The sequence below is a fragment of the Grammomys surdaster genome, unplaced genomic scaffold (genome assembly GCF_004785775.1).
Source record: "Grammomys surdaster isolate TR1022 unplaced genomic scaffold, NIH_TR_1.0 213, whole genome shotgun sequence".
Taxonomy (NCBI): domain Eukaryota; kingdom Metazoa; phylum Chordata; class Mammalia; order Rodentia; family Muridae; genus Grammomys; species Grammomys surdaster.
Genome location: NW_021604658.1, coordinates 3,041,332 through 3,055,012, shown reverse-complemented (window position 1 = coordinate 3,055,012; position 13,681 = coordinate 3,041,332). Strand labels below are relative to the sequence as shown.

Here is a 13,681-nt window from a genome sequence, read left to right as displayed (position 1 = left end):
GCGGCCTCCTCCCCACCGCCCCCCGCCCTCCCCGGTGTCTGTGTTTCTCTCTCTGGTCGGAGGCGGCGGTAATGGCGGATGGTGGGTTGTGGCGCCGGCGGCGGCTGCTGTGAGGGACGATGAGTTCCTCCTTCGTGTCGAACGGGGCCAGCCTGGAAGATTGTCACTGTAACCTCTTCTGCCTGGTGAGTGCGGGGGCCGCGGGCGGTGGGGGAGGGGGCCTCGCCGTGCGCCCTTGGGCCGTGGGGGAGGGGGTCCGGGTCGCATCCAGATGCCGGTGTCCCCCGGCTAGGCCCCGCCGGAGTCGGCCTCCTCCGAGGCTCTGCGGCCGCCCCGGGAGACAGCGTCCGCTCACCTACCGGCCAGGGCTCTGCTGGGAAGAGTCTTGTCTTTTCTTTTCGTCTTTCCCCTCCTCCTGTCTTGTTTTGGACTCTTTTCCCCATCGTAGTCTTTCTTGTCCTTAACTTGGGCTTCTTATCTGGCCGGATAGTAATATTTTCTTATGTGCTTCTTGCTTACGCCCCCCCCCCGCCCCCCAGCCCCCGCCCCTTGTATCGAACAGTGTGTCCCTTTTCCACACTTTCCACGATTGCCTCTGCTTCATAGCTTTTACACTTTTCCCTCGTAAGTAAGGTCCTCTTAAACAGGACCCCCCAAAAAAACTTATGTATTAAAACCCTCTTCGTTTTATAAGCTAAACTAATACGGGTAGTTTCCTTATGGGTGACTTCAGATCTTTGTGTAAAAACAGTGTATGCCAGTTCATATGTTTTCTTTTTAAACTTTGAAAACATTTTGCCATTTTGACAATTTCTAGCCATCTTGGTTTTATTAGAACATTATGTTTTTGTGAGACTGGAGGGGCAAGTGGAGGAGGTACTGTGGTTTCGCACTAAACGTTCTATATTTGTTTTGCTTACGTTTTAAGAATGTTTTGAGCTGGCTTTCCTTTTATTGAACTGAAAAGTCTAGGGAAGCTGGAATTAGGGATGTTCTAGTATGTGTATGTAGGTCGGCCCAAATCGGATAACATCCAATAGTTAAGACTTTTGTCAAAAGTACCAACTGTTGCAAATATCTAGTCCTGAGTTAAAATGATAGCCGAGCTTCCTGAATGACTAAGTTGGAGTGACTTTTTCATTTTTCGTGTGCTTTGAGAGGTATTAAGTCTATCATAGGTGAGTGAGTTAAGTGGGTGGAGCATAGCTAGTTGGCAAGCGTAAACTGCCAGTCATGTATCAGCAGTTTCATTTTTGGCACCTTATGCTTTCTGTCACTAAGTTAGAAGAAAGAATTACTGAGTTTCCTTTGTTGAATCTCTTTCACGATGTGGTAAATGGGGATCTTGAACGTACTTCTGCCTTACAGATTAGGCTTGCTTTCTTGACAGTGTCCATTAATCAGCGTCTTGTCCCATGCAGTAAAATGTACAGCAGGTTTAATGTTGCTGTCTTCCCCAACTGGATCTATTTTTGGCACTTTGGGTTTTTTGAAGATAGATTAGTACAAATCTGACAGCTCCTTGGAAGTAGTTCTTTTCCTGAAGATGTGTGCTTGTGGAGAATTAACAGGCTGCTTTTTTTTTTTTTTTTTAAGAAAAAAAATTTCAGATGTTTTCTCATTAGAGCCATGACGTCTTACAAACTTGGAATGAGGGTCTTTACTTTTCAGTTCACAAGGAACAGATGTGACTGACAGGAGAGAGAATGTAGGACAGAGAAGAAAGATAGACTTACTGTGCAAGCTTAACACCATTGTTTCATGTGGTCAGCTCTGCATATGTTGCATTTATTATAGACTTACTACTCAGTGACATCTTTGATATTTTATGTAACAATTTTGTGTTCTTTTCCTTAAGTTCTTGTTGGTTGAAACATTAGAATTATTTGCTGTGGTGTTTTTTTGTTTGATTGTTTATTTTGGTCATCATCTTTAGGTGCTTAAGCATGCATTAAAAAATAGTGATGTTTTAATGAAATCAAGGACTTTATAATGAATATATATTTTTATATATAAGTATATAAATAATATACTTATGTTATTATATTTAATAGTACATATTATTTATTTGAGTGAATGTACAGTAATATAGATATTATGTTTTCTTTTCCTGCAGGCTGACTTGACAGGAATTAAGTGGAAAAGATATGTATGGCAAGGCCCAACTTCTGCCCCTATTCTGTTTCCGGTGACAGAAGAAGACCCCATTTTGAGCAGTTTTAGTAGATGCCTTAAGGCAGATGTACTTGGTGTTTGGCGGCGAGATCAAAGACCTGGAAGAAGAGAATTGTGGATATTTTGGTGGGGTAAAGATCCCAATTTTGCTGACCTTATTCACCATGACTTATCAGGTGAAAGCAATTTATCCTTTTTAAATGTGCCTTGGTGATGTTGTACATTTTTCCCAATGTGCTTATGCTGTGGTGGACTGCTTGTCAGCGTGGTGCTGTAAGAGGGTTTCCATGTTGTCTCTCGCCATCCTTGTTTGAGTTTCCTCATGTTACCGAGTAGATTACAGGAGACTTGAGCTTTGCCTGAGTCTCTTCCTCTACCCCCAGCTCCCTTCTGTAATTTCTCACAGGCGATTTGTATCTAGGGAGAGCATTTTCATTAACTTGAGGAAAGTGGATTCTGGAAGCATGGTGTTTTTACAGTTATATAATAGTTTTGAACCCAAGTGTAGCTCACCTTTGAGTCTATCTTGCTATGTTCTTTTTTGTCTGACCCTGTGGGCAGGTCTAGAAATATAACTTTGTTTGGCATGTATTTTCAAAGTATAGTTTTATTTTATTATCATTTGTGATTATTAACTCAGGGAGGCATATGCTGTTTTTTTGGGGATGGATGGGAGTATCTTTTTGTTTGTTTGTTTTTTCATTTTCTTTTTTTATTTATTTTTTTAAAGATTATTTATTTTTTTTATTTATGAGTACACTGTCGCTGTCTTCAGACACACCAGAAGAGGGCATCAGATCTCATTACAGATGGTTGTGAGCCACCATGTGGTTGCTGGGATTTGTACTCAGGACCTCTGGAAGAGCAGTCAGTGCTCTTAACCGCTGAGCCATCTCTCCAGCCCCTGTTTTTTCATTTTCAAGACAGGGTTTCTCTGTATAACTCTGGCTGTCTCTGGAACTCACTCTGTAGACCGGGCTGGCCTGGAACTCAGAAATCCGCCTGCCTCTGCCTCCCCCAAGTGCTGGGATTAAAGGTATGTGCCACCACTGCCTGGTGGGAGCGTCTTTTAGATACTGCTTCATCAAAGAATATATTACTAAAGACAAGTGCTATCTTATTAACTTTTAAAGGACAAAGGTCATTAATCTGAAAGGTTGCACAGAAATAGTTTATTATGAGCACATGAATATTACTTTCTTTTTATTTTCTTGACTTTTAGGGTCAAATGTACTTTCAGAAAGAAACTATAGTCCTTCATGAGAATTACTTTTTTTTTTTTTAAACTCAGTATAAGTGTATCTTTGAGTGATATACTTAGAGTAACCAAGTTCTAGTTTGATAAGATTTTTGACAGTTAAATTGAAATTTTTTTAAGGTCTTTAAAATTTTATGTGTGAGGAGGGAGTGTAGGTATGGGTATGTGTGTGTCACCATGTTGTGTAGAGGTCAGCAGAGGACAACTTTTTTGGAGTCTTTTTTTCTTCCATCTTGTTGAGACGGGTTTTCTGATTGTTTTTGCTGTTATGAAGTTTATTTCAGGCTACCTGGCCTTCTTTTTTCTGACCGTTTCCTATCTCTGTTCCCCATCTTAGTGTAGGGGTGCTGGAATTGCAGATGTAACACATCTGTTTTTTTTTTTGTTTTTTTTTAAATGTGGGTTCTGGAAATTGAACTGAGACTGGCAAGTGCTTTTACTCTGTTCCCCAAGCCATCTCTCCTGTTCATTAGGTCATTTGAAAAAAAAGCTTTCTTATATGAAAGTTAGTTTTCTGTGGTTTATGGTTTCGAACTGTAGGATCTATTGTATTTTGTATGAAATACAATCCAGAAGTCATGTATACCTTAAGTCTACTCACAGAGTTTCTTGACAAAGTTGGCATAGCATCTGAATACACTTGTCTTTATTTGAGACTGAGTCTTGTGTTCGTTCCCTTGAATTCAAAGCCCTCCTCAAACTCAGCCTCATGCTAGTATTTATTACAGGTGTGTGCTGCCCTGCACTCCTTGGAACAAACCTTTCTGTGGAACCATTGTGTGGCCTTGAACTTGTATTCCTTCTGGTTCCTGCTGGAATTAGAGGTGTATACCATCAGACTAGGCTCCAGATAGCTTTATCTTGAACTAATACTTTATGAGGTCAACATTTAAGAATGCCTTCTATATATTTTTAAATCACTGTTTATTTTTAATGAATCCTTCATCCAGTACTTTGATAGTGGTGCAGTTGTTTAATGATAGAGCATTCTGGCTTTCCTGAGATGTTACTGAAAAACCTAGTCCTTAGTTCTAAGTATTATTATGTATTTGTGATTTTGTTTGTTTTGAGACAGTGTTACACATAGTCCATTAGGGCATTGAACTCCTGATCTTCCTGCCTCCACTTCTCAATGCTAGGATCAAAGGTGTGTGCTACTGCACCTGACTTAATCTAGTTCTAGAGAGTAAAGAGGTGAGTGTATATCTATCTGTAAGTGCATTATTATGTTGTCTGTGTGTATATCAGAGTAGTAGCCTTAGTGCCTTTTGGCAAGGTGATGCTTTCTACTTCATGTACTAAATGCTAAGCATACCAGCTTCCTTTTTCTTTCATTGACTTAGGTGAGAGTTATTTTAAACATTGAAATGATTCATGAAGACACCTCATTAAAGTGTTTGTAGGTTGTTTGTTTGTTTACTTTCTTTTAAGTATTGTATCTTAGACGGTGTGTATTTGTTAACCTAGTGCTCTACTGTTGACCTTTATCCCTGGCTCATTGTTAAAATGTTGATAGACTGTTTAGACACTGTTGTTAAATTGAAATGTTTAAGCAAACACAGTCAGTGTTAAAGCTACAGTGGTGCTCAGAGTATTTGGCTAGCATGAGTAAGGTCCTGGCTTTGAACCCTAATACCACAAGAAATTATATAAATACCTTAAGTCTACTCAGAGGGTTTAGTCTTCTTGATAAAGTTGGCATAGCATCTGAATACACTTTTTTATTTGAGACTGAGTCTTGCTCTGTTGCCTTGAATTTAAAGCCCTCCTCAAACTCAGCCTTGGTGCTGGTATTACAGGTGTGCCTGTATAGCCTTGAACAAACCTTTTCATGGAGTACATTTTGTGTAATCAAAGATAACTTTAAATACGTAGTGTTTAGCTTTACCATAGTGATACTAGTGTTTTGAAGGTTAGAAGTCTATTAAAATAGAATATGAGCTGTTTATTAACTAAGTTTGTATAGATATTTTTCTTCTGGATTTTAGGTCATCAGAAGTGTGCTCTCAAGCAAAGCTTGGTTAGAGTTTAGTTTTCCTTTCCTTTTCTTTAGCATAATTTTAAAATGACAATACCTGCACTCTAATACAGATACTAATCCTTGAGTATGATAAATAAATTTTGGATATCAAATTTTTATTACTGTCAGATTCTGCTGAATGCAATTGAATAACTAAACATCTTCATCAAAGTGGAAGTGACCCAAAGAGTAAACACAAATATAAACAGCATGTGAACACGTCTACAGTTTCAAAGCCAGCTCTGGACTAGCAGTGATATTTATATAATGTTTTAGCTTCTTTTAAACCTGTCGTTTACTTTAGAATGTTGCTTAAATCAGACTGTCTTAAAGAATAATAAGGTCTTTTCAGATGGAGTATATTTATCTTTCCTTTTTTTTTTTTTTTTTTTTTTTTTTGCTCCAGGGACAGCTTCTGCCTCCCTTTTGGGGTAATTAGTTCGCCTCTGTGCTCTAGCTAACCCCCCTTTTCATTTCTTCCCATCTGTGGCACTCGGTTCCCTTCTTTTAAGCTCCCTTGAGAAGAGAGCAGCTGGACAGTAGGGGTGGCATCAGCTGCACAAGGCAGTCCTGAGCTCCAAGTGGAGGTGTAGCAGTGAGGAAAGAGGACCAGGAAGGACCCAGGTGGTAACTAAGCAGCTAGTTAATTTGGCTTGAGCCTGCTTGTCTCGGGCAGTGTCCCTCTGTTTGGTTCAACACCTACTACTTCTTGTTACTGACATGTTTGTGATTATGGTACTATTGCCCTCCTTACTGGGGTAGGAGTAGAAGGCAGGCATTCATTGCTGTAAAGGGTAGAATGCTCTGGTCTTTAGGTGGTTTTTTCTCTCACTGATGTGTTCAATAATGAAACCACAGAGTAGCTCCCTTTATCCACTCTGTCTCATCTATAGCTACTTTTAAGAATAATTTTCTTTGAGGTAATTTTAGATTTACGTAAAACTTGGCAGGATAGTGTGGAGAGTGCCTGTGCATCTCTCACTTAACTTCCTTTATTCTTAGTATCTATATCAGAATGTTACAGAGTTTTTAAAACTCATAAATCGATATGTTATGATATTAAAATATTTACTTCACTTGGATCTCTTTATTTTTACCTAGTTCTCTGTTGTTTTTAGGATATGGTCTAGGCTGCCAAGTGATATTTACTTGCTCTCTCATTGTTTGCTCTTCTAGGCTTTGACATTTTCTCCGGAAACCTCCCTGTTCCCTTTTGATGATTTTGACAGTTTTAAGAGTCTAGACTATAGTCAAGATTCACAGTACATGTTAAATTTCACCTTCTCTTTTGCCTCATACCATTTAGCACATGTCTGGGTTAATATTAAGTTTAGCTAACATAGACACAAAAAACATAGACCAAGTAAATTGTATTCCATACTTTGAATTTTTTTCTTATTTTGTATCAGTAGTACTTGATGCTGTTTCACAAAGTAATTTGGGAAGGCCTGATAATTTTTGGATAAGGAGTTGTGCTCATTGGTATTAGCTTAAGTATAACATTCCAGAAAGACATTTGTTTAAAAAGAACAATCCCTTGAATTTCAAAGCCAAATATATGAGTTTTTGTTATATTTCTAGGAGAATGGGTAGTTGAATCCATGTTGGCTTATTTTGGTAGAAAAAGAATTAGGGAAGAACTTTCTGGTTACAGGTTTTTGAGTCATTTAAAAGTAGTTGTGTGATAATGAATCACAGAGATGTAAAGTTGGCGGTGGGAAAGGTCTTAGCTCGCTGGCTCCTGTGGGTATGATCGATTGACTTTTTTACATGTTTGTTAGTTTGCTGTTTTAAAAAGCAAGATTGTTTTAATTTCATTTGGTTTGTCTTTGAATATTTCTGTGTATTTTTATTCTGTATCCTAAGATTTTGAAATTTTATTGCAGCCATTGGTTTTTATTCTTAAAAACAAAACTATTCCCTCTCCCAAGATTGTTGTCTTAAAAAAATCATAAGGTAGATTCTAATAAGACTTTGGATTCCTTGAAGTAAAAAGTATGCTGAATCAAGCCTAAAAATATTCTTTTTTTTGTGGTTTTTGAAGGTCTCTATATGGGAGTTCAGCAACATGTCCAGATACTTTCATTATAGTAGAGTTTCATAATGCATACTGCCTAACTGGGTCATTATTCCAGATTTAATTTTGGATGCTTTTATCAGAGGACATTAATTATAGTGGACTTTTAACCTTAATGGACAGCTTTTAGCAGAGTTGATAGACACAAAAGCAGCAAGCTAAGCCATGCTGAAGAGTTATTTCTATCTTTGTTTTAAACTTCATAAACTATCCCATTGCCTTGGCTAGTCTATGAGTGATGACTGTGCATATGCTCTGTAGTATTCTTTTTTGACCAAGAAAGTGTTATCGTTTAGATGGTCATGTCAGATATAACAATCACCTCACTAAGCTGCTTTAAATAAATCTTCAAGTTTTGGCCCTACGTGAATGATATGATAGCTTAAGACAGTTAGTGATATCTGTTGATTTAGTGAGTTATGAATGAGAAATAATTATTAGGAGAAACACTGATTTAGATGTGTTGTTTTTTTTTCAAGAAATCTGTACTATTTTCTAACATGCTAATTTTTGTGTCATTCCTTATTCATTGGCATATGTTGCATCTTAGCTGTTTAGCAAAATTATACGAAAAAGATGCCTTTTTAAAAATCGGCCGATCACCATGGAGATATTATATTTAAAGAGGTTATTTTTGAGGAAAATATTGAATATTGGTTGTATCAACTTTTTTGCTTTTGAAACTGATTTTTTTCTAATTCATAATTATTTCGATGACCTATGCCACATCCCTTGACACTCTTATAATCTGTGTTCTTAGGAAAACATACATCTTTAGCATTTGAACTTTTGTATTGCATTCTACAAATACTTTGCAAAATTTTCTGAGTATCGCTGAAGGTTAAGAGTTCTAATACCAATAGTAATGGAAAAGTACTAAAAACAGAGTAGAAACTTTTATTTTCTCTGGGGATTAAAAATACAAGAGGAGGAAAACATTTATTTAAATGCATTAAGCAGACTTTTTTCCATTAGCCTCTGGTTAAGTTTTAAAGTGCCTGCTAAAGCTCCCATGTGTTCCCTCCTCCTTTCTTTCCTTGTTACAGTGCTGGTGTTGATTCAAGGAGCTTTTAATTAGTGTAAGATAAGAGATACTAGTACTTGTCTTAGGTGGTTGGTTTTGCCATTCACTGTTTATATCTGTGAGTACAGTATGTAGAAAGTCCTTTTGTTTTTTACACCATCAGGGTATTAGAAACTTGATTCAGTACACTTTTTGTTTCTAGGTGATACTCTTCCCAAAACAGAACCCAAATTTCTTTAGACTTTTCATTGGGCATTTTATTAGGAGTTAGTATTTCATTAGCAATGAAAAATGAAATAGTTACGTGATCACTTACCTTGTAGATGAAAGTGTATTTCAGAGACATTTTTTTGCCTTGGGTGGGCCCTGTTTGTACTAATGAGCTTTTGGGACAAGAGCTTCCTTCTGAAAGCATTAAGTTCATGTTAAGTTTCTCTAGATAAAAGTTAAAGCAAGCCGGGCGGTGGTGGCGCACGCCTTTAATCCCAGCACTTGGGAGACAGAGGCAGGTGGATTTCTGAGTTCGAGGCCAGCCTGGTCTACAAAGTGAGTTCCAGGACAGCCAGGGCTCCACAGAGAAACCCTGTCTCGAAAAACCAAAAAAAAAAAAAGAAAAAAAAGAAAGTTAAAGCAATGAGACAAGTCCTTGAAAATATGCTTTCAAAAAAGTGTGTATGTGTGTGTGTGTGTTAATGCTTTGTGGAGTTGTTTCTCTTTCCAGTCTTATGAGTTCTGAGGTTCAAACTCAGGTCATCAGGCTTGGCAGCAAGCAATCTTACCACTGAACTATCTTGCTGGCCTTGGTTATCTAAACCACATTTGGTATTCTTAGCTTAGGTTTAGTTGAAATAGATTTTTAAAAATAAAACCATAGTTTTTAGGACACGTAAAAATGTATAAACAACTGTAACTTTTGCTTTTCTAATGATTTTTGTTTTTAAACGTAAAGCAGTCGTAATTTGCTAAGCAGTCTTCTTTTAAATTATAAACTACATTTATATATTCATTTATTTATTTTTGTTACTGTGTATGTTTGTGGCTATACAAGTGCAGTGCACACATGTGGAGTTCAGAGAACATCTGTGGGAGTCTGTTCTTGACTTCTACCAAGTGGGTCCTGGGATTCAAACCTAGGTTGTTAGGCTTGCTGAGCCATTATTATTGGCTCAAAACAGGCTTTTAGTGGATTGGAGCTTTGTGCTTAACACAGTTTTAAACTGTAGGAAGAGGTAAATTATTCATAAGTTTTAAATGAATTTTTTGAATTAATTTAAAATAATTAAATGAATAATAACTTGTAGCTTAGCTATGTATATATATACTGTGTATCTTATATCTTCTTAAAACTTAGCAGTAGCTAGGCAATATATTTTGATAATGGCTACTTCTATAATGCAAATGTTAGAGCCATTGTGGTGTTTAGAAGGTAGGGAGTTTTGAAGGTAATAAAGGACATTGAACAGGTGGAGAATTGGGAGCAGTTCCTGGCATATTTCTTTTGGAATTATGAACACATGTATTTCTATTACTATTGTCATGTAATTTGAGATACACGTTTTAATGAAGCTATTTGACTTTGTAATCAGAAGTCCTTATTCAGCTAAAGATGGCTTCTTGTTTCCTCTCAGCAGCTCACACATATGCTTGTGATCTAGACCTTAAATAAGTAAAGTCACTATGTGCTGGCTCCTTTTCTCTCAGGATATTTTTATAATAAGATGAGACCCATAAGCATTTTAGCTTTTAGTGAAGTAGATAAGGATCTCTAACATAACTGAATGTGAAGTTTTCCTACTTAAAATTACTTTATTCTAGCCTACAAGTATTACCATTTTCCTTTGTTTTTCTGTAGAGAAACAATATTAGTTGCTTTGAAAGGCCTGACAATGATTTAGGAAGGAACACTTGAAAGAACAACATAAAATCAGTGTTAACCTTTGTAGTGGCAGTTTCCAATGCAGTTAAAGTCCACTGTCATTATGGTTTTTAGTTAATGTTTACTCTGACCATTTGTTGTAATGCATTCTGAGTATAAACTGTTACTCTTAATACATCTCTGTTTTTATTCAAAAGCTCATAGTAAATGTTATTTTTCTAGGTATAGCAGGTAAGTTTGTGAAGTGAGAAATACTTGTCCTTTTGTTTTGTTTCGATTTATTTGAAAATTAAATGAGAGCAAGACATGGTGGCACAGGTCTGTAACCTCAACACTTGAGAGGCTGAGACAGAAAGATCATGAGTTCAAGGCTAGCCTTACAGAGCAAGCTCCTATCTCAAGAAGAAAAAAGATGATGGTGCAGAAGTAGAAAATGTTTATAGCTGGGATACATACAATCCCAGTACTAAGTATTGGGATACTGAGACAAGAGAATTGCTGAGAGTTCAAGGCCAGCCTGGTCTATGTAGTTAGTTAGCTCCAGGACAACTGGGTTAAAAAGAAAGACAAAGGTAAGGTCGTATAAAGATACAGTATATTAGAAGATTCTTAATTATATTTGGGCTAACAAAATAAAATGTAAGTTGCTGAAGTGGTATCAATCATTATTTGTTACCCTTATTGAATGTTTTGTTATAGAGTGAATTTTGTTCTCTGAACTGTGTCCAGACTTACTAGTGATAGATTTCTGTCCCCTACCTTCTACCCCTGAAACTTAGCTTAGAGTGACTAATAGATTTAGTGGGAAATTTGAGGCTATGTAGTTAGTGAAGAACAATACTTCTTATGACTGATATGCCATTTAAAATATACATCTTTATATTTCCTCCTATGCTGAATAATCATGTGAGTCACTGAAATGAGATCTATTTGATAATTAACAGGTTGCTTGTTAGACTTGGTGGCAGCAGCTTCCTTTATACTTGTCACTTAGTTTTGTAGTTGAGTCCTAGATTAGGATGCTGATGGTCATGAAATGTTTTGAGTTTAATTATTAACTAATAGGCTTTCTACCCCTCCCCCCTTCAGGTTAAATGATTAGAAGAATTAGGACAAAGTAACAAGTGAGCCAGTTTAGAAACAGGCATCATATGGTATGTTTAATATTTTCCAGGTTATCAAGTCTTAAAATACAGAAAACAAGTCTTTATGTTTATGGTATCATTGCTATCTTATATATTGTGGAAAATAATTTTTAGGCAGTTTTGTAGAGCTCTTAGGCATTGTTCATCTTGTAGGATTTCAAAGATATTTCAAAGATTTAGTGTTTAAAGATGTATTCAAGAACACCAAGTGTAGTGATGCATGTTTGTTATCCCAGCACTTAAGAGGTGGAGTCAAGGTTGCTGTCAAGTTCCAGGCCATCCAGGTCTAAATAGTGAGACTCTCAAAAACAAACAGCCACCACCATACCCCCACACACACAGTTCAAGAGATGGAAAGATTGCAGCTCTGCATTCTGAAGTAAAGGAGAGAGCTATGGATATAGACATTGATCTGTCACATATTTTAGTTCTCCCTGAGAAGATGTAGTCTCACTAATGTACTTCCTACTTGATTTCTTTTCTTTAGAAGAGGAAGATGGTGTATGGGAGAATGGCCTTTCCTATGAATGCCGTACTTTGCTTTTCAAAGCAGTTCACAATCTGTTGGAGCGATGTTTAATGAACCGAAACTTTGTAAGAATTGGCAAGTGGTTTGTGAAGCCATATGAGAAAGATGAAAAACCTATAAATAAAAGGTAAGCTATCTTATTCTCCTCTTTTGATAGTTGTTTATTAATTTTACGAGATGTATAATAGTTAATATAGTTTATAGACATATTCAGAAGTTAATGTTGGCAAAGTACTATAAGTATTTAATTTTTGTAACTACTTCTCTCTCCCTTTATACATTTTCAGATTTTATTGCAATGGAATGAGCTATATATACTTTTTGGGGGGACTGAAGAGGGGGGTGTTATTTTTGAGCAGTGTCTCACTGTGTGGACCTGACTGGCTTGGAACTTGATTTGCAGACTAGGCTGACCTTGAACTTCTGATGTTTGACTATGTTTTGTGTAGGGTTCACCTATTTAATTTTTAAGGATTTATTTTTCTTTTACATGTGTGTGTGAATGTCTCGAATATATGTATAACATGTGAGTGCCTGATGTTTGAGGAGGCCAGAAGAGGGTTTTGGATCCTTTGGAACTGGAGTTAAAGATGGTCGTGAGCTACTATGTGGGAGGTGGGAATGGAACCCAGTTCCTCTGCAAGAGCAGCTAGTGTTCTTAACTTCTGAGCCATCTCCAGCCCCTAAATTCCCCAATCTTAAATTGCTTTAACTAGCCGGGCGGGGGTGGCGCATGCCTTTAATCCCAGCACTTGGGAGGCAGAGGCAGGCGGATTTCTGAGTTCGAGATTTTGAGGCTCGCCTGGTCTACAGAGTGAGTTCCAGGACAGCCAGGGCTACACAGAGAAACCCTGTCTCGAAAAACAAAACAAAACAAAACAAAACAAACACAAAAAAAAGTTGCTTTAACTAAATTGTTGTTCTTCTGTATAACATGTGTTTAATTTTAGAGAATTTAATTTTTTTTGAGCATTGAATTAGATTTATGACACAGAAAAGTAGAAAAATTGCAGATGGAGAGGTACATAGGTCTTTAGGGCAAGCATCCTCTTTTCTATTCTCTTCTCTTTTTCTTTTCTTTTCTTTTTTTTTTTTTTTTTGAGATAGGGTCTTACTGTTTAGTGTAGCCTTAGGTATCCCGGAACTCATTGTAGAGACCATGCTGGCCTCTTGCTCACAGAGACTCATCTGCCTCTGCCTCCCAAGTGCTGGGGATTAAAGGTGTGTGCCACCATTGCTTGATCAGATTTTTTTTTTTAAAGGGAAAAATACGTTTTTCATATTTTGAGATAATTATATCATTTTTCCTTCTTCTCTCCCTTCAGCCCCCCCGTCATTCTCTCTTGCTCTCGTTTACACTCATGCACTCTTTTTCTTTAGTGGTGGTGGTGTGTGAAGCTGGCATGCTTTGGAGCAAGTCTGTAACCACAGGGGGTCAGATATATGCCAGGCAAGGGCTCTCTCTGATGCGCTGTATCTCTAGCATTTAGTTGTATTTTTATTTTGAGGCTACCTACCTTTCTTTCTTTCTTTCTTTCTTTCTTTCTTTCTTTCTTTCTTTCTTTCTTTCTTTCTTT

General features: G+C 37.2%; 1 protein-coding gene across 1 annotated transcript in view; it reads left to right on the top strand.

Moving 5' to 3' along the window:
* The first annotated feature begins 67 nt into the window (after nucleotides 1–67).
* The window catches only part of Med13 (mediator complex subunit 13), a 90,171-nt gene continuing 76,557 nt past the window's right edge, over nucleotides 68–13,681 (top strand). Inside the window, exons 1-3 of the mRNA XM_028772392.1 lie at nucleotides 68–185; nucleotides 2,117–2,351; nucleotides 12,063–12,231. Coding sequence (XP_028628225.1) covers nucleotides 120–185; nucleotides 2,117–2,351; nucleotides 12,063–12,231 — 470 coding nt within the window. The 5' untranslated portion in view covers nucleotides 68–119. The remainder of the gene's footprint in view (nucleotides 186–2,116; nucleotides 2,352–12,062; nucleotides 12,232–13,681) is intronic.